The following is a 20,451-nucleotide window of genomic DNA, read 5'->3' on the forward strand; positions in this document are numbered from 1 at the left end:
AGGAAAGGAGGGGAGGGGAACTAATTAACTCCTGTTTGGTTTGGTTGATTAATCTTCCTAGGGAAATGAACTATGTATTACTGAAAGGGAGAGAATTGACTAGAGGAAGCAGGGAGGAGAAAAGCCCAGTTCCATTGTTCAGAGTTGACACAGATGCAGAGAGAAAGTTGTGCTAAATAAGCCAGTGCCAGTTATAATATTTGGGACCTCCTGGGATTTCCTTGATGTCCCAATGGGTTCCTGACTGTTCTGTTCAAGAAGTACAGGTTTATTTGAAATGGTTCCTAATTCAAAGTAAGTGCTTGTCCTATTGTTCATAAAAAGTGATAACATGAATTTTGTCAATATAAACTCAATTTTTCTTAGTTCCTTGTGCTCTGAATTAATAAGCCTGAAACAAATAAGTAAAAAAAAGTAACAGATGCTTCATTCATTTGATATTTGTTATATAAAATAAAGCCAACTCAAGATTTTGAAGTAGTAGAGAGACTCTTAATGGATAATTTAACTCTAAGTGAGTTGCATTATCTCTAGGTCTCAGTTTCCCTCTCTGTAAAATAAAAAGATTAGATTTAAAAAATCTTTAAGGCCTTTTTTTTTGGTTAGGCAGTTGGGGTTAAGTGACTAGCCCAGGGTCACACAGCTAGTAAGTATTAAGGGTTTGTCTGAAGCTGGATTTGAATTCAGGTCCTCCTTACTTCTGGGCCGGTGTTCTATCCACTGTGCTACCTAGCTGCCTCTTTAAGGTCTTTTCCATCTTAAAATATAAATCATGTAATTCTATGGCTCCTTGACATGACATCTGAGTATGTGTAAATCTATTATGACAAGGATCCTGGGAGCTAGAAAGAAAATCTTCTAGCTGAATCCTAGAATGGCAGCAGTAAAATTCAGACTCTTTCGTTCACCTTCCTCGATGTATGTCCCTTTTCAGTTACTTATATTCTAGGCAGCAGGGTGGGTAACCTGCAATCTCGAGCCCACATGTGGCCCTCTAGGTCCTCAAGTGTAACCCTTTGACTGAATCCATCATGTTTGGATTCTCACATTCTCAGGTTTCTCTCCCCTCCCTCCCCCTTCTGCAAGCACAGGCAAAGATAAGATGGCTAAGCAGATTATAAAGATTTAATAATTAGATGGTTGAAATCTAGTATTTCCAGTAGACTATAAACTCTAAGAACAGGGACTTTTTTTTTGTCTTTGTGTCCCCAGCAACCAGCACAGCTGTATACAGTAATTGCTCAATAAACACATGTCAAATTTTGATGATATTCCTACCAAAACAGTTAATTTCCCCAAAGTACAGATTATGCATCATTTCCACATGAAAATAGTTCTAAGAGTACCTTGACAATCAAATCAAAGATTATTGTTCAACAGTGTGATATCAATTGACACTATATCCAAACCAACCTTTTATAACTTCCTTCCCCTGATGAGAAAATGAAATTATTACAACTTCTGTATTCTCTCAGTTACTTCTAAGTTACAGGCTAAGTTACTTCTTTTGGTTTTTCGCATTTTGCATAAACGCGGTCACTAGAATTGAGTTAAGCAGATTAAAGTTTAAACAGAACGTGACGAATACTTCAAATACTTGGTGACAGCTATCATTGTCCCATTAAGGATTCTTTTCTCCAGGATAGACATAACTGCTTCCTTCAGTAAATAGCCATTCTTCATCCTGGTCACCATCATCTTCAGTATATCAGTATTTCTTAAATTGTGATGCTACAAAGTAATCACAATATCCCAGATGTACAGTCTGATCAGGGCAGAATATAGCAGGACCCTTGTTGTTGCTGTTGAGTCATTTCAGTTGTGTCTGACTCTCTGTGACCCCATTTGGGTTTTTCTCGGCACAGATACTGGAATGGTTTGCCATTTTCTTCTCTAGCTCATTTAACAGATGAGGAAACTGAGGCAAACAAGGTTAAATCACTTGCAGAGATCACAAAGCTAGCAAGTGTTTGAGGTCACATTTGAACTCAGGTCCTCCTGTTCCAGGGCTGATGTTCTATCCACTGTGTCACTTAGCTTCCCATTCTGCTAATTCTAGACACCATCCTTTTCTTAATGCAGCCTAAGATAGCTTTTTAGCTGCTGTATGACACTGTTGATTTGCAATTTTATCTTCTGAGATTCAGCCTATATTCATTCTATATTCTAGCTTATAGAAGTTATTTTTGGATATTTACTCTATGATCTTGGCCCAGTAGATATAGTACTGGCCCTGGAGTCAGTAAGACCTGAGTTCAAATCCAGCCTCAGATAACTTAATAGCAATATAACCCTTGGCAAGTCATTTAACTTCTATATTTGCACAATGGGGATAATAATAGCACTTACCTCCTAGGGTTGTTGTAAGGATAAAATGAGGTCATATTTGAAAAGAGCTTTGGAGATTTTAAACTACAACAGAAATGCTAATTATTAAGTTATTTAATCTGACAAGTGTGCTAACTATATATTCAATCAAATGATTGATAAAAATGATAAACCATATAGAGAAAAAGGACACCTCCATAGGGTACTCAGTCCACTGGATATCTCCTTCCAAGCTGACATAAAACCATTAATGACTGCTCTTGGTGACCAGAAATTCAGCCAGTTCCAAGGGCATCTAACAATACTATTGTCTAACCCACTTCTCTCCATCTTGTCATATAGCATCAGAGACTTTGCCAACTATTTTGCATATCATGTCTATAGGATTCTCCTGATTTATCTGTCTGTCTACTAACTTTGTCAAAAAAAAGGAAATAGGAAGTAGTCTGGTATAACCTGTTTCTGGGGAAGTCATACTGGCTCTTTATGTTAACATCTTCCCTTTCTCTATGTTCAGTAACCACTTCTTTGAAAATATACTCGGGAGGGAGGGAGAAAATTTGGAACTCAAAATTTTATAAAAAATGAATAGTAGGGGCAGCAAGGTGGTACAGTGAATAGGGCACTGGCCCTAGAGTTAGGAGGACCTGAGTTCAAATCTGGCCTCAGACACTTGACACTTAATAACTGTCTTGTGACGCTGGGCAAGTCACTTAACTACAATTTCCTCACTCTCCCAAAAAATGAATATTAAAAGTTGTCCTTATATGTAATTGGAAAAAGATACTATTTTAAATAAGGAAAGGAAAATAAGATGAAAATATTGTTTTAAAATTAAATCAAGTTATTTAAATTTAAATTAAATTAAAATACTATTTAAAAAAGGAAAATATATGATAAAACTTTGCCAACAAAGTCAGACCCACTGGCTTCTTTTTTTTTAATGAAGGCAAAAACTACTAAACATTTTAGCTTGATGATGTTCTCAAACTGCTGGGCAAGAGCATCCTGGGAAGGAGTTCAGCCTCTGTAATCTGTGCAATTTTCATGCTATGTCCCTATATGAACAGGTAAATGAAGAAACACCCCCAAATTGCCAAATTAGTGATAGGTGAAAGAACAGACGCAAAGCACCTGACTTGGTTTGTCTTGCAATACTTTGTCTCCTTCTTTTGCTCTATAAACAGGTGGGAGTAATTTAAATATTAAAAAGAGTTTATTTTAGCTTCTCCTAAGAATCACTTACAGATGAGTTTTATCTTTTTTTTTTAAACTTTTTACAATAATAGCTGAATGTAAACAGACATGGTAATGTTCTCATCTGAAGGAAGATAATACAATGGTACTTTTATGTTACATTTTAGACCTCAACTGTTTGAAAAATGGAAACTGAACCTAAAATACCTCATCACATTTTCATAAGAATTCCCTTTTTCAAATGGACCTTGTGCTTTTCAGATGAGGAAACAAAGGCTCAGTGACTTGTTCATACAACTTGACCATGTGATTTAGAAGTGTTGAAATTTAAACCCAGATCTTCTGATTCAAAGTGCCCTCTATGCTTTTGTTGTCACATCACACTACCTCTTTTTTTTTTCTTTTTGGTGAGGTAATTAGGGTTAAGTGACTTGTCCATGATCAGACAGCTAATAAATGTCAAGTGTCTGAATCTGGATTTGAACTCAGGTTCTTCTGCCTCCAAGGCCGGAGCTCTATCCACTGCGTCATCTAGCTACCCCTACTTACTACACTACCTCTTAAAAGTGAAAAGGGCCTTAGAAATCACTTACTTTAAATGCATGTTTAAAATGTGAACAACAGAGCCCCAGAGAGAGGGATGGAGGCCATTCAGTTAGGTTTCAGTAGAACTGGCACCCAGTTCTCTTCACTACTTATCCCATGCTCTTTTCATTCATTCATCCCTTCATAATTTATTAATTGCCTCCTCTGTGCAGAGATTCTACTAGGAACTAGAAATCCAAAACTGAAAATGGAACAGCTGTTGACCTCAAGGAGCTTACGTTCTAATAGATAATAATAACCCATATTTATAGATTGAGCTTTAGGATTTGCAAAGCATCTTCCCCCCAACAACCTCATGAGTTCATAGGATCATAGATTTATAGCTTGAAGGCACCTTAGAGGCCATCCCAACCCCTCGTTTTACAAAGGAACAAAAAAGGTATAGAAGTTATGTGACTTGCCCAGAGTCACACAGGTAGGATTTGAACCCAGGTCTTCCTGATTGCAAGTCTGGTACTGTAGCTACTACACCATACTAAATTTGCATATGTCAAATTGTACCCATTTTACAGGAACTGCTATTCTGAGAAGTTAATTGACTAACACCACTAGTTCACTATTGGAGATGAGACTCAAACTTCAGTTTCCTGACTCAAAGTCCAGCACTCTGTCCACTAAAAAAAAAAAAAGATTCATTTATTATTCAATCGAACATATATTAAGTATTTGCTAGGTGCGGGGCACTCTAGTTAAGTCATGCTGCTTCTCTTAACATTTTATGGTGTGACATTTCTAGTTCATTATTAAATAACTAGGCAGAAATTGTCCTACTTGAAATCTGAACTGAAAAGATCAAAATCTGAAATGAAATGAAGTGTGTTAGGTTGCCAGGGCATGGTGTCATGTGAAAAGAAATTAGAGGATGCTACTGCCGATTTTCCAAATTTAAAAAAAAAATGAAAAGTAACAGTTATCTAACTCAGAGAATCAGACCTTTCTCTAACCCTGTTTATCCATGTGTCTGGCTGTAATGATATATTATTTAACATCACTCTATCTGTTACCTACCTACTTATTATAGTAGTTAGAAATCAATGTTATGCAGAGCTCTCTAGTAAGAGAGTCTGACTCAATACGGAAAACATGCTTATCAAAATTTTAGGGAACATTAAGTGGGAGATGACGCGGCCAGTGCAATAGAGACAAAATCAGAATTCAAAAACATCACCACAGCTGACACAATGAGTCCAAACTAACAAGAGTCAGTTTGCCAGGGATCAGAATCAAACTGCAGGATTATAGATTGAGAGCTGGGAGAGAGCTAGGAGGTCCAACACCCCATTTAAGAGCAGGGACTGTCTTATTTTTCTGTTGCTATCTCCAGCACTTAACACAGTGCTCTGTACTTTGTAGGTGCTTAATAAATGCTTAGTTCATTCAAGAGAACCTTGGGGTTAAATAACTTCCCCAAGGTCATACAGATAGTAAATGACAGAGGCTAGGTTTGAAATGGGTCCTCTGACTCCAGATCTAGCAACTTTTCTAACAGTAGTCCTTAAGTTTGGTTTATTGTTCAGTCTGCAGTTGTGGGGAACCATGGGGAAAAGATTTAGGGTTATTGAATTGACTAAACTTAATATGAGCCAACAGAGCAGCTGAAATAATTTATAAAAACTTAGGGTACATTAATTAAAGTGTCTGAATCAACAGAAGTGAAGGTTAGGTTGTATTCTGCTGTTATTAGACCACTTTTAGACTATTGTTCTGGGAACATTCTAGGAGGGCCATTGAGAAATCAGCTGCATCCTGAGGATGAAAACTAAGAGGATGATGGGTATGTAAACCATATATATCAGGAAGGGGTCAGAGCATTTGTTCTGTGACCTTGGGGGAAATTGCTTTGGTCCTTTGACCCTGTTATTTCTTCCTAATATTAGCCTTTGACTTTGAACCTGTACCTGTAATTCATTTGAGCTCTTATCAGTCATTGTTTGCTGACTTGTGAATCTTCTCTCTGTTCCCCTAACCCACAGACTTCTCCCTTTCTTAAAGGCATGGTTGATCTCTAGTGATTTCTTTATCCTTTTATTGGTAGGTGTCTTGATTTCATCCCTCCAGTGTCAGCCCTTCCATCACATTCCCTCCACCTCACCCCTAGCCCTCATATATAGAGTCTGATCCTCCAGCTCCCGGGGTTAGTAGGAAGCCAGGCTAGCCTCCACTCTCCAGTAGGTCTTGGGACCTATGAACCAGGATACTTTTTGATTTTTAATAATTTATTTTTAGTTTTCAAGATTCACTTCCTTAAGATTTTGAGTTTTAAATTTTCTCCCCCTCCCTTTCCTCTGCCCCTTCAAGATAACATGCATTCTAATATAGGCTCTACTTATACATTCATATTAAGTATATTTTCCCATTGGGTATGATGTAAGAAAAATTAGAACTAATGGGAGGAACCACAAGAAAGAAACGATAAAACAAAACAACAAAGGAAAAGGAGTGCCAATAGTATGCTTCCATATTCAGACTCCATAGTTCTTTTTCTGGATGTGGATAGCATTTTCTGGCTTTTTTTTTTTGTGGATAGCATTTTCTATCATGAGTCTTTTGGAGTTGTGTTAGATCTCTGCATTGCTGAGAAGTGCTAATTCTATCAAAGTCAGTCATCACATAGTGTGGCTGTTACTGTGTACAAGGTTCTCCTGGTTCTGCTCACTTTACTCAGCATCAGTCCATACAAGTCTTTCTAGGTTTTTCTGAAGTCTGCCTGTTCATCATTTCTTATAGCACAATAGTATTCCATTACATTCATATACCACAACTTGTTCAGCCATTCCCCAATTAATGGGCATCCCCTCAATTTCCAATTCTTGGCCACCACAAAAAGAGCTGCTATAAATATTTTTGTACGGGTGGGTCCTTTTCTCATTTTTATGTTCTCTTTGGGATAAAGACCTAGAAGTGGTATTGCTGGGCGAGCCAGGATACTTTTGTGCAAAAAGCTATTATAGAAAAGAGACAAACATAATCATTCTGTAGAGTTGTTGGAAAAGCTATCAATAAGAGGCTTTGTCAGTGACAGAGATCTAGGAATGTCTTGCATAATCTGACCAGGGCCAAAACAGTGAGAGAAACAAATGCATGCAATGTCAGGAGACTGAAAAAAAGCAGAGAAAAACAAGAACCAGGAATACTCATCCCTACCAGTAAGAAAGTAGAAGGTCAAGTTGTAATGGAATTATCATTTTTGTTCCCATTTAGAAAAGATGATAAGTGTTTTAGTCTTTGACCTTTGGTCACCCTAGCATGGGTGGACTTGTACTAAAGTAGAGAGTCCCCCGGATTCTGTTGTTGAGGCCCAGGGGAATAAACTGGTTCATCCTTATACCCTACAGGAGAAAAGCCTCGTGCAGGAAAATGAAGACTGGACAGGTTTCTTTAAATAATCAAACCCTAGTGGTTTGGGATGGTAAAAAAAAAAAAAATGAGATTACATCTATAGAAGTTGCTAAGTGGTGCAGTGCTGAACCTGGAGTCAGAATTAAAATCTAACCTCAGATACTTAATAACCGTGTGGCCGTGGACAAGTCACTTTAACCCCTGCCTACCTCAGTTTCTTCACCTATAGAATGAGGATAATAATAGCACTTACTTCCTCTGGTTGTTGTGAGGATGTTTGTAAAGTGCTTTGCAAATTTTAAAACACAAGCTATTATTGTTATCTTTACTATAGCCTTAACTTACCAGAAGCTCATTGCTGCTCTGTGGCCTTATTGGAACCCACTTCCCAGCAGAAAGGATCATTTTGGGAATATCTACTTTACCCTAGTTACATTAAGCATGCTTGTATTACTCTAAGTCAATGACTGTCTATGTTGTCTGTACAATGTGATTATATTCACTATATTGTCCATGTTCTGGAGATGGGGAAAGGAGTCTGGGGACCTAACTCCCAACCCCCTTTCCAGCTGACAGCTTAAAAAGAGACTTTGACAAATGTCACAAAACACTGTGTCTATGAGATTTCCCCTAATCATAATGAGGAATTTTGTCCTGAATTCACATTCTCTACTGCCTGGTTTTTTTTCCTGTTAATTGGAATCATAGGACATAGATTTAGAGCTGTAAGAGACCTAGCATATTACACTATAGTTTATATTCACAGGAAGTTGGAGATATGTGAAGTTCACCCACTTGCCTAAAGCATGGACCATGTATACCAACCCATCTTGGGATGAGCATTGCCATGGGCTCTTCCCCTAAGGGAAGACATGATTCCTGAAGGACTAAAGGTAGTAGTCACTTCAGGTTGTGCCATCACACCTGAGCACACCCGACCCTCACCATGCACTTCTGCAATCTGGTCTGAGGAAAATCAAACAAAATGGAAGTGTTTGGAATGCAACAGGGCCTTCTGATGAAATAGTTTTTCATATTTTTTTTCAATATGAAAAGATGTCTTTAAAATGTAACAGAATACCTGTAAAGTTGTTCTGAGCTGCAAAGACCAACGATGTTGTCAGTAAATTGATATTGAAATGTTCTGCAGTAGCATCTAGGATGGTGAGAAAATTTGAAACCACAACATACAAAGAGCAGTTGAAGGAACAAAGCATGTCTGCCTTGAAGAAATGGTCATGTGGGTCTTCAGAGTTTTGAAGGGTTGTTATGTGGAAAAAGGCTAAAATTTCTCTTTTGTTCCACGCAAGAGGACCTGGCTTTGAATCCTGGGTCTGCCTTTTATTCAGCTCCACAAGGGTGGGGCAGCATGGGACAGTAAACACTTAAATCAGAGGACCCAAGTCCACATTCTATCTCCCACTTACTACTTGGGGTGAACCAAGCAAGTAACTTAACTTCCAATGAGGAGATTGGACTAATTGACCTCCAAGCTCCTGTCTGGCTCTTCATCTATGCTTTTGTGAACTATATACCTAATGTAGTGCTAGGGATGCAAAGTGCATCCCTAGGGTATAGGTGATTGGGAAACAAAGACCAAAATGAAACAATTCCTACCCTCAACAAGCAACGAGGGGGCACAGTGGGATAGGACCCTGGGCCTGGTGTTAGGAAGACAAGAGTTCAAATCCATCCTCAGATCTTTACTAGCTGTGTGACTCCGGGAAATTCATTTAACCTCTGCCTCAGTTTCCTCTACTTTTAAAAATGGGAATAATAAAAGCACTAGTCCCGCCACCTCCTCCCCGAGTTGCTGTGAGGATCAAGTGAGATATGTGTAACCCATTTAGCTCAGTGCCTGGCCTATAGTAGGTACTGTGCAAATATTAATTAATTGTGTCCTGTTGAGGAGAAATAACATATATGTAGGGTAAAGATAGGGACTGGTCCTGTCATTTACTTGATGTAGACAATTTCCAGGTGAGGAAAATCCCTTTGTCAATGCTGATTGACACCATTCCTACAATTTATAGTCTCAGGCTACATGCCCTAGTATAGGGCACTGAGTGGTTAAGGGACTTTCCCAGGCTTACATAGAAAGTATTTGTTAGAGTCAAGACTTGCACTTAAAACTTCCTGGATCCTTGACCAGATCTCTATGCACTACATAAGCAGTACTCCAAACATGGTCAGGGAACCCAAGATCCTTTCAGAATTTCCTTGAGGTCAAAACTATTTTCATAATAATACTAGGTCATATTAATATCTAATATGCTAAATATTAATAATTATAACAGACATATGCAAAGCTCTTTTGTTGTCTTCAATAACTTTTATGAGCGTAAAGGTACTGTGAGAACAAAAAATTTGAGAACTGCTATACTACTAGGTGCTGCCTAAAATAGATTTGGGTTATAATATATTTACATATAATATTTTATTCATATTTTATATTTTTACATAATTTTTATTTTTTATATTTATATATCATACATAATTTAATGATTTTATAATTATTACATAATGTATTGTATTATCATGTTATATGGCATATTATAAACATGTAATTATATATTATAATTTAACATACTTATTAATATATTATAAAATATTTTTTATTTTTTGTTGTTGCTCTTCATTCATTTCAGTCATGTTCAACTCTTCATGACCTTCTTTGGCTTTTTGGGGGGCAAAGATACTGGAGTCGTTTGCCATTTCCTTTGGCTCATTTTACAGATGAGGAAACTGAGGCAAACAGGGTGAACTGTTGCCCAGGGTCATATAGCTAGTAAGAGACCAGATTTGAACTCAGGAATATGAGTCTTCCTGACTCCAGGACCAACCCTCTATCCACTGAATCACCTAACTCCATATTTTATTTTAAAATATTTGTTAATACATTATTAAAATATATTTTATTTAAAATTTTATCACATTATTAAAATATTTTAAAACAAATATTATTAAATATATCATTAAACACATTATTAAATATAAAATATATTTTATCTCTATTGTGTATTGTATATAGCATTTATTATATATCAAAAGATATGTGTATGTATATATGACATATAGACATATGCATGTATAATTAAATACAAAATATATGCTAAGTAGTTTCTGGCAGGAGTCATTTACTATCTGTGTTCTAAAATATTCTGAATATTATATAGACCTAAAAGATAGCAAATGACTTTGTGTTTCATTCCAGCTGTTTCTCACTCAAGAGGGGTAAATGTCTCTACTTTTGAACATTATGGAGTCAGGCCCACCCATGTATAATGATTTAATCTCAAGGAAGTTGTCTCAGAACTCAGTAATAGGTAGGGAGGTGGGTGAGAGGATAACAGGTCTTGCCCTGGCCCAATAGGTATGTCTATTTGTAGTGTTCTTTTAACCAGTATTATGATTAAAATAGGTTTTGTCTGGAGTTTACATGTGTGCTGAAGAGCTCAAAAGCTGAGTCGAAACATCATAATTATTAGCAAGGAACTGCAACACATGTCTCTTTGTATTAATCTTTGGACGCTGTGAATAGTTTGAATGTAATTTCAGTACAAGTAGAATATTTCTTTTCCTACTTTATAGCCTACCTTCATACTATATAAAATCACATGTATGACCAAAAGCCTCCTTTAGGGCTGACTGATGCATGTAAATGCATTGTCATCTCCCTTGGAATCACTTAATAGGGCTCACATAACTGTTTGACTGGTGAGGCTGACGGATATTTCAGTTCCTGTTTGGGGAGGTGTTGTGGCTATGTCATCTAGGAGAATAATTCATCAGATTTAAAAGCAAAAATCATAATTGAGTAGAAAGGCAAGACGGGCAGCTAAGGTGGCACAGTGGTTCTGGAGTCAGGAACACTCATCTTCCTGAGTTCAAATCTGACCTCAGACACTTACTAATGTGACTGTGGGCAAGTCACTTAACCTTGTTTGCCTCAGTTTCTTCACCTGTAAAATGAGCTGGAGAAGGAAACGGCAAATCACTTCAGTATCTTTGCCAAGAAAACCCCAAATGGGGTCATGAAGAGTGGGACACGACTGAAAAATGACTGAATAAGAAAGGCAAGGGTGACAATTGCTATTAACTGTGCAAGTCTAAAGTTAAATTCTGGTAGTTATTTAGTTTGGGGTGGTGATCTGTTTTTCCGTTATGTTTCTATGCCAAAGTGATTAGGAAGGAGCAAATTTGTTACTAGTTAAAGTGGCTCTTAGTTACAGTGAGAGGGAGAGTCTATGGCAGCAGCAACAGCACAGAAGGCAATTTTATCATATCTGGAGTCAAATCAGGAAGGGGGTTTTGAAGGTAAGGTAGACCCCCAAAATGAGATGTCTTCAGAGTGGTGTCCCTTCAGAAGACTGGGAAGAGAGGATAGGGGCAGTGGAAGGTGTAAGGGCCAGGGAGAGAGTGTTATTTCCCTCTCTCCTCCTCTGGGGGACGTTATCTACCTGCTAGTTATGCCTTGAGGAAGCGTCTCAAAATTCAGAGCACTTTGGAGTTACTAAGGTACTATTCTAAAGTACATCTAGAAGCTTGGGGTGGGTAGAATCCATCCATATACATCTGCCTACTTTGTCTGGTGCTTGCCAACTTGGCATATTTTCTGTATGGCAAGTGAGTTGGTGGAAAGAAGCGATTGTATTCTCAAAGCAAGAAAGTGGGGAGAAGTCAGGAAAGGAGAGAAAAAAAGGAGAGAAGGAAGTAGTAGGTAATGGCATAGGAGCAGCAGGTCTTAAATAAGTTCACTCTTCTTCTTCAGTCTACATTATTGGTGTTCTGGAAGTTACAGTTCCCTTTGAGAGTAGAAGGTACCTCTTATACTAGGGTATTACCTGAAGGTATATTTTTAACTAAAAAAAAAATTGATGTCTTTAGCTTCCCAGGCTCTCAGCTGCTTTAAAGACAAGTAGAAAAAGTCAGAAGAGAGAGACAAGATAGTTGTGGGGGAGACCATGCTTTGAAGCTACTGTTACTGATCTTTGTCTTAGAGGTGACATGATGTAAGGTAGGAAAGATTATGTTTGAAAGGGCAGAAAACAGTAAAGCAGAAGTAGTGAGATTGTATGAGCTGATATTGATCAAAAGGGAGACTTTAACTCTTCCTAAAGTAGCAGGGAGTGTGTGTGCGTGTGTATGTGTGTGTGTGTGTAGGTGTGTGAGAGAGAGAGAGAGAGAGAGAGAGAGAGAGAGAGAGAGAGAGGAGAGAGGAGCGTTGGGAGGAGAAGGGAGGAGAAGAGAGAGGGAGGAAGGAGCGAGAGTTATAGGTGAGGGAGAGGGAGAGGCATAGAGACAGAGAGAGAAGTAAAAGGGGTTGTTTATGACTTAGTGTAGTATGACTTAAGGGGAACCAGAAAGGACCCCTGGTTTCTCCAGATCACTTACACAACCCGCACCAGTGGTCCCTCAGTTTCTACCACTGCAGATCCATTCCTTTGGTTTGAGAGGCAGTGTGGTAGAGTAGATAACATTTTGGATTTGATTAGGAAGATCTGGATTTTGAATTTACCTCAGTTACTAGTTATGTAACTATGGGCTTACTTAACTGTTTCTGACCTTCAGTTTCATCACCTGTATAGCCTACCTTAAAGGGATTTTGTGATGCAAAAATGACATAGACATAGATAGAAATATAGATATAGATTACAGACAGCTTGGTGATGCACTGGATAGAAAACAGTTAACTTGGAGAACAGAAAACAGAAAACTTGGAGTCAAGAAGACGAGTTTAAAAGCCTGTCTTACACCCTAACTAGCTGTGTGACCCTGAGCGAGACGCTAAATGTCCCTATTTCTCAATTTTCTCATCTCCAAAACAGCAACAATAACAGAACCTACCTTTAAGGTTTCTTGTGAGGATCAAATGAGTTAACAGATGTAAAATGATTTGTAAACATTAAAGTGCTGTATAAATACTAGCTATCATTATTATCATTATATGCACATGTATACACACATGTATATTGAAATTCTCATATAAAAATCAATTATATTCTTAACTTTTTCTCCCAATTGAAATGCAAATGGGAGTGACATTAGACTTTGGGCCTTATCAATCATTTATACCTTTCTGCAAATTAATTTATGAGTGCTATTCCTGAATTTTGATAGGCTGGGGTAGATAGGGCAATAAGGAAAAGCCAAGGATAGTGATCTTAAGGGAGAAAAAAGGGAAAAGAAATATCTGAAGACCAACTTACCTTTCTTGGTAATTTTTCAGAGGGCAGCCCTTCCATACTGTAGATATAAGGAGCGCATACTGTATTTATGTGTATGTGTGTTTGTGAAGAAAAGTTTGAGCGCACAGCATGGAGGGAATCATTCTCTTTATTTATGTAAAGTTGAGGAAATGGTTGTGTTTTGATCTATCTTCTATTGATTTTTTGTGCTTCATCTACTCATAGAGTTCTTGTTTTATTTAGAAAATGTTTCTGTGTTGGTTATATATTGTTGCTTGTTTTAGTCCTGGATCCTGTTGTACAGCATAGAAATAGAGGTATCATTTGTTTTGCCTGACTGCAGAGGAAGCAGATAGAAAGCAGGACCACAAATAATGTTATTGAGCTGTGTTTTCATATAGTGCCTTTCTTTGGAATGACTCTTTACATATGTTACACAGCATTTTTCTTCTTAGTTTTTATTAAATGACCAAGGAATGCTGGGGCAGTAGAATGCATATTAAAAGGTACAACTTTTGTACTTAAGGAATGCACATATTAAAGAGGCAAGAGAAATCAACTTGCTTGAAAAAAAGATACTCTTGGAATAGGAATGATTGTCTCTTTTATCTGGGCTGAGCAGTTGCACTATTGGGCACTGCTCCTTGTCCAGCCTTATAAAAGGAGATTTGCCATCCAATATCAATAGATCTGCTATCCAATATCAATGACATCTGCTAGCCAATAAGCAGAGTCAGCAGCCTACCAAACTCAGAATCCCAGTCCCAACTGAAAAATGATTGGGTGTTTGAGGACCTCAATGCCTAGACTATCTCTACATGATAACGTGACGATATCAAGGCAAAGCAAGGCAACAAGCATTTATGAAGCACCTTCTATGTGCCAGGCACTGTATTCAGTGCTAGAGATACAAATATAAGCAAAAAGAAACACATTTCCTGCCCTCAAGGAGCTTATATTCCAATAGAGGAAGACAACAGATTAGAAGGAGCTAAACATGATGAGGAAAGGATCTGGACGGGGGTATGGCATAGAAGTCTAAAGAGTCAGACACAGAACTAGGAGGGGAGTGAAGGATGGCTAGTCTGGGTCCTTCCCAAAAATGAGGCCCAGGACAAGGTCACCAATGGGATAAGGAGCCAGCATGGTGGAGGGATGTTCCAAGGTGAGAAGGCAACTGAGGCATGGTGGTGATGAGCTAGAAACTGAGCCAGGAGGGGAATGAAAGGTCAGGAATAAACAATTTGGTCAGTTTCATATGTTCCAGGTCTGCAGAAGACTTGGATTCAAATCCTGTGTCTGCTATTTACTAGCCTTGTAACCTTGGGCAAATCACTTAATCTCTCTGGGCCTCTGTTTCCTCATTTATAAAATGAAGGGGTTGGACAAATTGGCCTTCTAAGATTCTTTCTGACCTATTCCTATGATTCTACGATCTCCATCTAAGATGTTTTCTTCCCTACTGGCTTCAGGGACACCATGATCTCCTGTTTCTTTTCCTCTCTCTTTTTAACATCTCCTCAGTTTCCTAGGTATAGCTAGGTGATGTAGTACACAGAGCTCCAGTCCTGAAGTCAGGAAAATTCACCTTCATGAGTTCAAATCCAGCCTCAGACAGTTGCTAGCTGTGCAACCCTCGGCAAGTCATTTAAGCCTGTTTGCCTCTGTTTCCTCATCTGTAAAATGAGCTGGAGTAGGAAATGTCAAACCACTCCAGTATCTCTGCCAAGAAAACCCCAAATGGGGTCACAACAAGTTGGACACGACTGAACAAGAACAACTGTTTCCTTTGCTTCTTCCTCATTCTTTAAAAAAAAAACTCTTTAATCTGGCAGTTTCAAGGCTCTGTGCCTCCCAAAGTTCTGTCCTTGGCCCTTTTCTCCCTCTGAACTTATTCTTGGCATTCACATCTATTCCCATGGCTTTATCTGTCCCCATTAGACATATCTTCCAAATCTGTAGGCCATTGACCTGATCTCTCTTCCAAGCCCAGAGCAATATTTCTTACATATTTCTACCTGAAATACTTGGTAGGCTCGTAGGATCATAGATCTAGAGGCAAAAAAGAATTCAGAGACCATCCAATTCAATCTCCTTATTTTGTAAATGGGGAAATTGAGACCTAGGGGGATCAAGTAATTAGCCTAAGGTCAGACGGGGAATAGGCATTGAAGTCTGCTGACTCTTTCCCCTGCAACACACCGCCTCTCAAACTCAGTGCGTCCTAAACCAAACACTATCTTCGCCTGAAATCTGTTCTTCCTCCTGGCTCTTCCCTCTTTCTGTCAATGGGACCAGCATGTGCCATGTTGGGAAGTTTTGGTATCATATTGGACTCTGCCTTCTTCTTCTTCACCTCTGTCTTCATATCCAGTTACAATGACATGTCAATAATTGATCTTCTTGATTCCAATTGCTACCATCATCGTCATATAGGTCCTCCTTACCTGAGCTACCTCCCAAGATGTCTTTCTGCATCTTTTTTCTCTTCCCTTCAAATCATACTTCTCATCACTGCCAAGGTTGTCTTTAGACCAAGATTAAGAGGCAAACATAGTGAAATCAGGAAGGATTCAAATCCAACTCATCTCTATGACTTTGGGCAAGTCATTCTAGCTCTGTGCCTCAGTTTCTTCTCCTCTAAAATGAGGGGATTTGAATTCAGGTCTTCGCATCTTCAAGGTGAGCTCTCTATTAACTATGTATATACCTATATACAAGCATATTATATATACACATGCACATTCACATGTACATGTTGTTTCCCCTGATAGAATATAATTTCCTTGAGGGCAGGGACTGTTTCATTTTTGTCTTTGTATTTGTAGCATCCTTAGCATAGTGCCTGTACATAGTAGATAACTAATAAATGCTTATTTATTTGTTCATTGAAAAAGTATTATTTGTGAGAGTACGGATTGGACCTTAAATGTATCTGCAGATAAGTCAAAGTATAGACTTTAGATAAGTCTTCTTTGTGTAAGAAACTTTCATAAAAAGCTCCCCACTCTCAAAGGGAACTCCAGCTTTTAATCTATCACATGGAATAACAGATGTCTTCTCTCTCCTCATTCCAGGTTCACTCTTATCCTTCTCTCCCCTTTTCCGTGTTCCCAGCTTCTCCTATATTTACTTTGCCCAGCTTACACAAAAATCCTTAGAAAACAATCATGAGCTCTCCACAAAAGCTATATAGACAGAAATCTTAGTCTACTTGTGGTTTTGAAGGTTATTTAAAGGATTATGGGGATGTTCTCAAAGGCTGCTCAGCCCTTTGGCATCTCAGCACTGGCTGGTAAATCCCTCCTTGAAATATACTGTGGGATATTTGGGTGGCTGTACCTGTGGGTTGCTATTGTTTCAGTGCCCAAGATCATTGACATTAGAGGTTTAAATTGTTATTACTCCTTCTTTTTTTGGATATTTCATTCAAACTTCTTTTTTCAAAACTCAAGCAGCTTTTCTGTCCAAAGTCAAGAGGAGTTTCTCCTTTTAAAAAAGGGGAGTTCCATTTGCTCTTCTTCCTACTTCTCTGTCAACCACTAAATGATTTTTAAAATAAAAAAAATCTTAAAGTGGCATCAATGACTATTCTTGTTTCTGGGTAGGTCATTAATTAGGTAGACTTTCAAAATCTCCACTCTTATATCCTCTGTGTGTGTGTGTGTGTGTGTGTGTGTGAGTACATATGCATGGGCACATAATCATTGTGGTTGAGAATATAAATAAAAAAGAGGGAGATACAATCAAAGAAATATACTCTCTTTTGGAGATAATAATAGCTAACATTTGTATAATTGTTGTTGGGTTTGGGTTTTTTGAGGCAGTTGGGGTTAAGTGACTTGCACAGGGTCACACAGCTAGTATGTATCAAGTGTCTGAGGCTGGATTTGAACTCAGGTCCTCTTGACTTTAGGGCTGGCGCTCCATCCACTTTACCACCTATCTAACCTTGTATAATTGTTTAAGGCTTGAAAAGTGCATTACATACATGATTTCATTTACCTGCATGACTCTGGATGACTCCCTTAACTTCTCAGTAACCCTTGACAACTGAGACAAGTCAGAAACAGAATCAGGAATAGAATCCCAAGTTCCCTGACTCCGTATCCAGTCTCCTTTCTAATGTACAAGCTAGGTGTCTTCAGTTTATTATTTAAAATTGGAAGTTGGGCTATTTTTTTGTTCTGATTGTTTCTAAAGGTATACTGTTGCTTATTTACATGTCTATAGGAAATAGTCTTTATGATTCTAACTTTGTCAAGAGCATGAAAACAAGGTGGCTGAGATAGGTAAGGGTAGCATTAGATTAAGAGGCACAAGTAATGTTATAGAACCAGATTAACAGTCAAGTTGGATGAGTAGTTCTTATTTCCATTCCCTCCCCCCCTCCACCTACCCCTCATCCTTTTAGAACTCATCAAATGAATAAACACTATAATAACAGATTCTGTCGTCTGAAGGTAGGAAACAAATTCAGAGTGACATTTTCTTTGTGAATGGTCTGTTGCCTAGGACTTCTTTTTGGTGAAGTTAATGATAGAAATAATCTTACAATAGGTTTTACAGTCCATTCTGTAAGCAAGGGAGATGGAATGTTTTTTAATAACCATATAGCTATTTGATGATTTTTAGACTTCCTACATGAAGACAGCGTGCATTTAGATTGATATAGAATTATTTAAAATGCTGCATATAAATTAAACATTAAAAAAGGGAGATACAGGCAGGCTAAGCTGCTCCATTATAATCTTGGGTTGTGCACAGTTCCTACCTCAAGGACACACACTCCATCCATTTCATATCGGATGTCCTTCTTTTGAAAGGTGATCACTAGGGTTCAAGTAACACATCAGCATAGCAGGGAATTGTATAATTTATAAAACTTTTTTTAAGTAGAGGGCAAAAAAATTTTTCAAAAATTAAAATTCTTTCATTTTCTCTTGTTCTTTCTTTCTCTCTTCTCCCCATTTATAGATTGGCGCACTGAAAGATTACTATCACTTTTACCATAGTAGGACAATTAAAAGGTCTGTTCTCTCAAGCCGAGGTACCCACAGCTTCATTTCAATGGAACCAAAGGTAAGAAGAACCTGTTGGATGGGACCAGAAGTCAAAGCTTCTGCATTTTTCATTGGTAATGTTATACTTAGAGATGATAGCCCTAGTGAAGTCTAACGTTTCAGGAGCTGAACTGTATTATGTCTTATCTAGGGTCTTGGCTTACTAGTCAGGTGAGGGCTCAACAGTACTTTGATTTTTACTGATATGCCTTTATCATCTAACTAAATTACGGAACCCTTAAGTTGTCCACAGAGACTGGTCCTTGTGGGAATTTATTTTGATTCTGAACCTCAGTATGCACTTTTGTGACCTGGGCCTTTCATTGTGTCTATATCTTTAAGGGAAGGATGACTGATGCTGCTTTTGTAAGGGAAAACCACAAGGGTAGGGCTCGATGCAGGGTCCTCATGGCAAGCCTCAGGTCAACATAAAGGACCACAGTTTAGAGTCTGACATCATGGAGAACTAAGGAGTTGCTCTGTCTCATCTACATAAAAATCTCCACTATAATTTAATTGTCAGTGTTTGGTTTAAACCTAATTGCCCTGCAGTATCTTTGGCTGCTCATAGGGGACACAGGAATTCTGAGAAACTAATGGACGACAGACATGTTGTTATCTGTTGTGCCAATGGGGCCATCTTTGACTCATAAACCTGGCTTCTCTCTCCATCCTTGTAAATAGCTCAGCCAAACATCATTGATAAAGCCTAGCAAGAAATCTTCCCTGGTTTCTCTCCCGTCACTCCTAGAGTATGTGAAAAGATTAATGGAACATCTCCCAGCATTCTGTAGAGGGAGCAGGGATGGTAGTGAGGAGGAATAAGGATGTGAGCAAGAAAAGCTGATTGTTAGCAGTGAACTTCTAAGAGAAAGTTGTTTGTCCTTCACTGTTGAAGAGGACCATGACATCAGAAAAATGATGCCATGACTTGCAAATGAATTGGATTTAAGTGAGAGAGGGCTGTGCAAAGCCACCAGCCTCACCCTCTCCTCCAGAGCCATCTGGGTCCCATGGCAAGAGGAAGTATGGAACAGTAGGTCACAGATTTCGAGCTAAAAAGAGATTATTGCCTAGTGGTAGGGTAGGGTTAAGAGCTAGAAAGAGCCTTAAAGACCAGCTAGTCTTAATAACTTCATCTTACAGATGAGGATATTTGGGCCCAGAGAAATTCAATAACTTGCTCAGTATCACACAGTCAGTAATTTAGATGGTGTGGTTGATAGAGGTCTGGGCCTGGAGTCAGGAATGCCTGAATTCAAATCCAGCCTAAGTGACCTTGGGCAAATTACTTAATCATTGTTTGCCTCAGTTTCCTCCTCTGTAAAATGGGGATAGTGAAAGCATCTCCCAGGGTTGTTGTGAGGATGAAATGAGATAATATTTGTAAAGTGCTTAGCACAGTACCTGGCACAAAGTAAGCACTACATAAATGTTAGCTATGATGGTAATGACGGATTTGAACCCAGCTCCTCTGACTTCAAATCCAGGCCTTTTCCTCTACCATCATGAAGACCTAGGCTTAATTTTCACCCCAGGCATTCTTTCTGTGGCCATGAGCAAGTCACCTTATTTCTCTGACCCTGAGTTTCCTCATCTGAAATGATGGAGTTAGCAATACCTATCATGCCTCCCTCCCAGGATTGTTGCAAGGCTTGCATTAAATAATATACATGAAGCATTTTGCAAACTTTCAAATGTTACATCATGTTGGTAATCATTATTATTGT

The 20,451-nt window shown here is 38.4% G+C and overlaps 1 protein-coding gene across 1 annotated transcript in view; it reads left to right on the forward strand.

Annotated features, from left to right (window-relative positions):
- PCSK5 (proprotein convertase subtilisin/kexin type 5) overlaps nt 1-20,451 on the forward strand; it is a 608,686-nt gene that overhangs the window by 37,668 nt on the left and 550,567 nt on the right. Inside the window, 1 exon segment of the mRNA XM_027875021.1 lies at nt 18,636-18,740. Coding sequence (XP_027730822.1) covers nt 18,636-18,740 — 105 coding nt within the window.

This window comes from Vombatus ursinus, unplaced genomic scaffold (genome assembly GCF_900497805.2).
Source record: "Vombatus ursinus unplaced genomic scaffold, bare-nosed wombat genome assembly UNPS02014807.1, whole genome shotgun sequence".
Lineage (NCBI taxonomy): Eukaryota > Metazoa > Chordata > Mammalia > Diprotodontia > Vombatidae > Vombatus > Vombatus ursinus.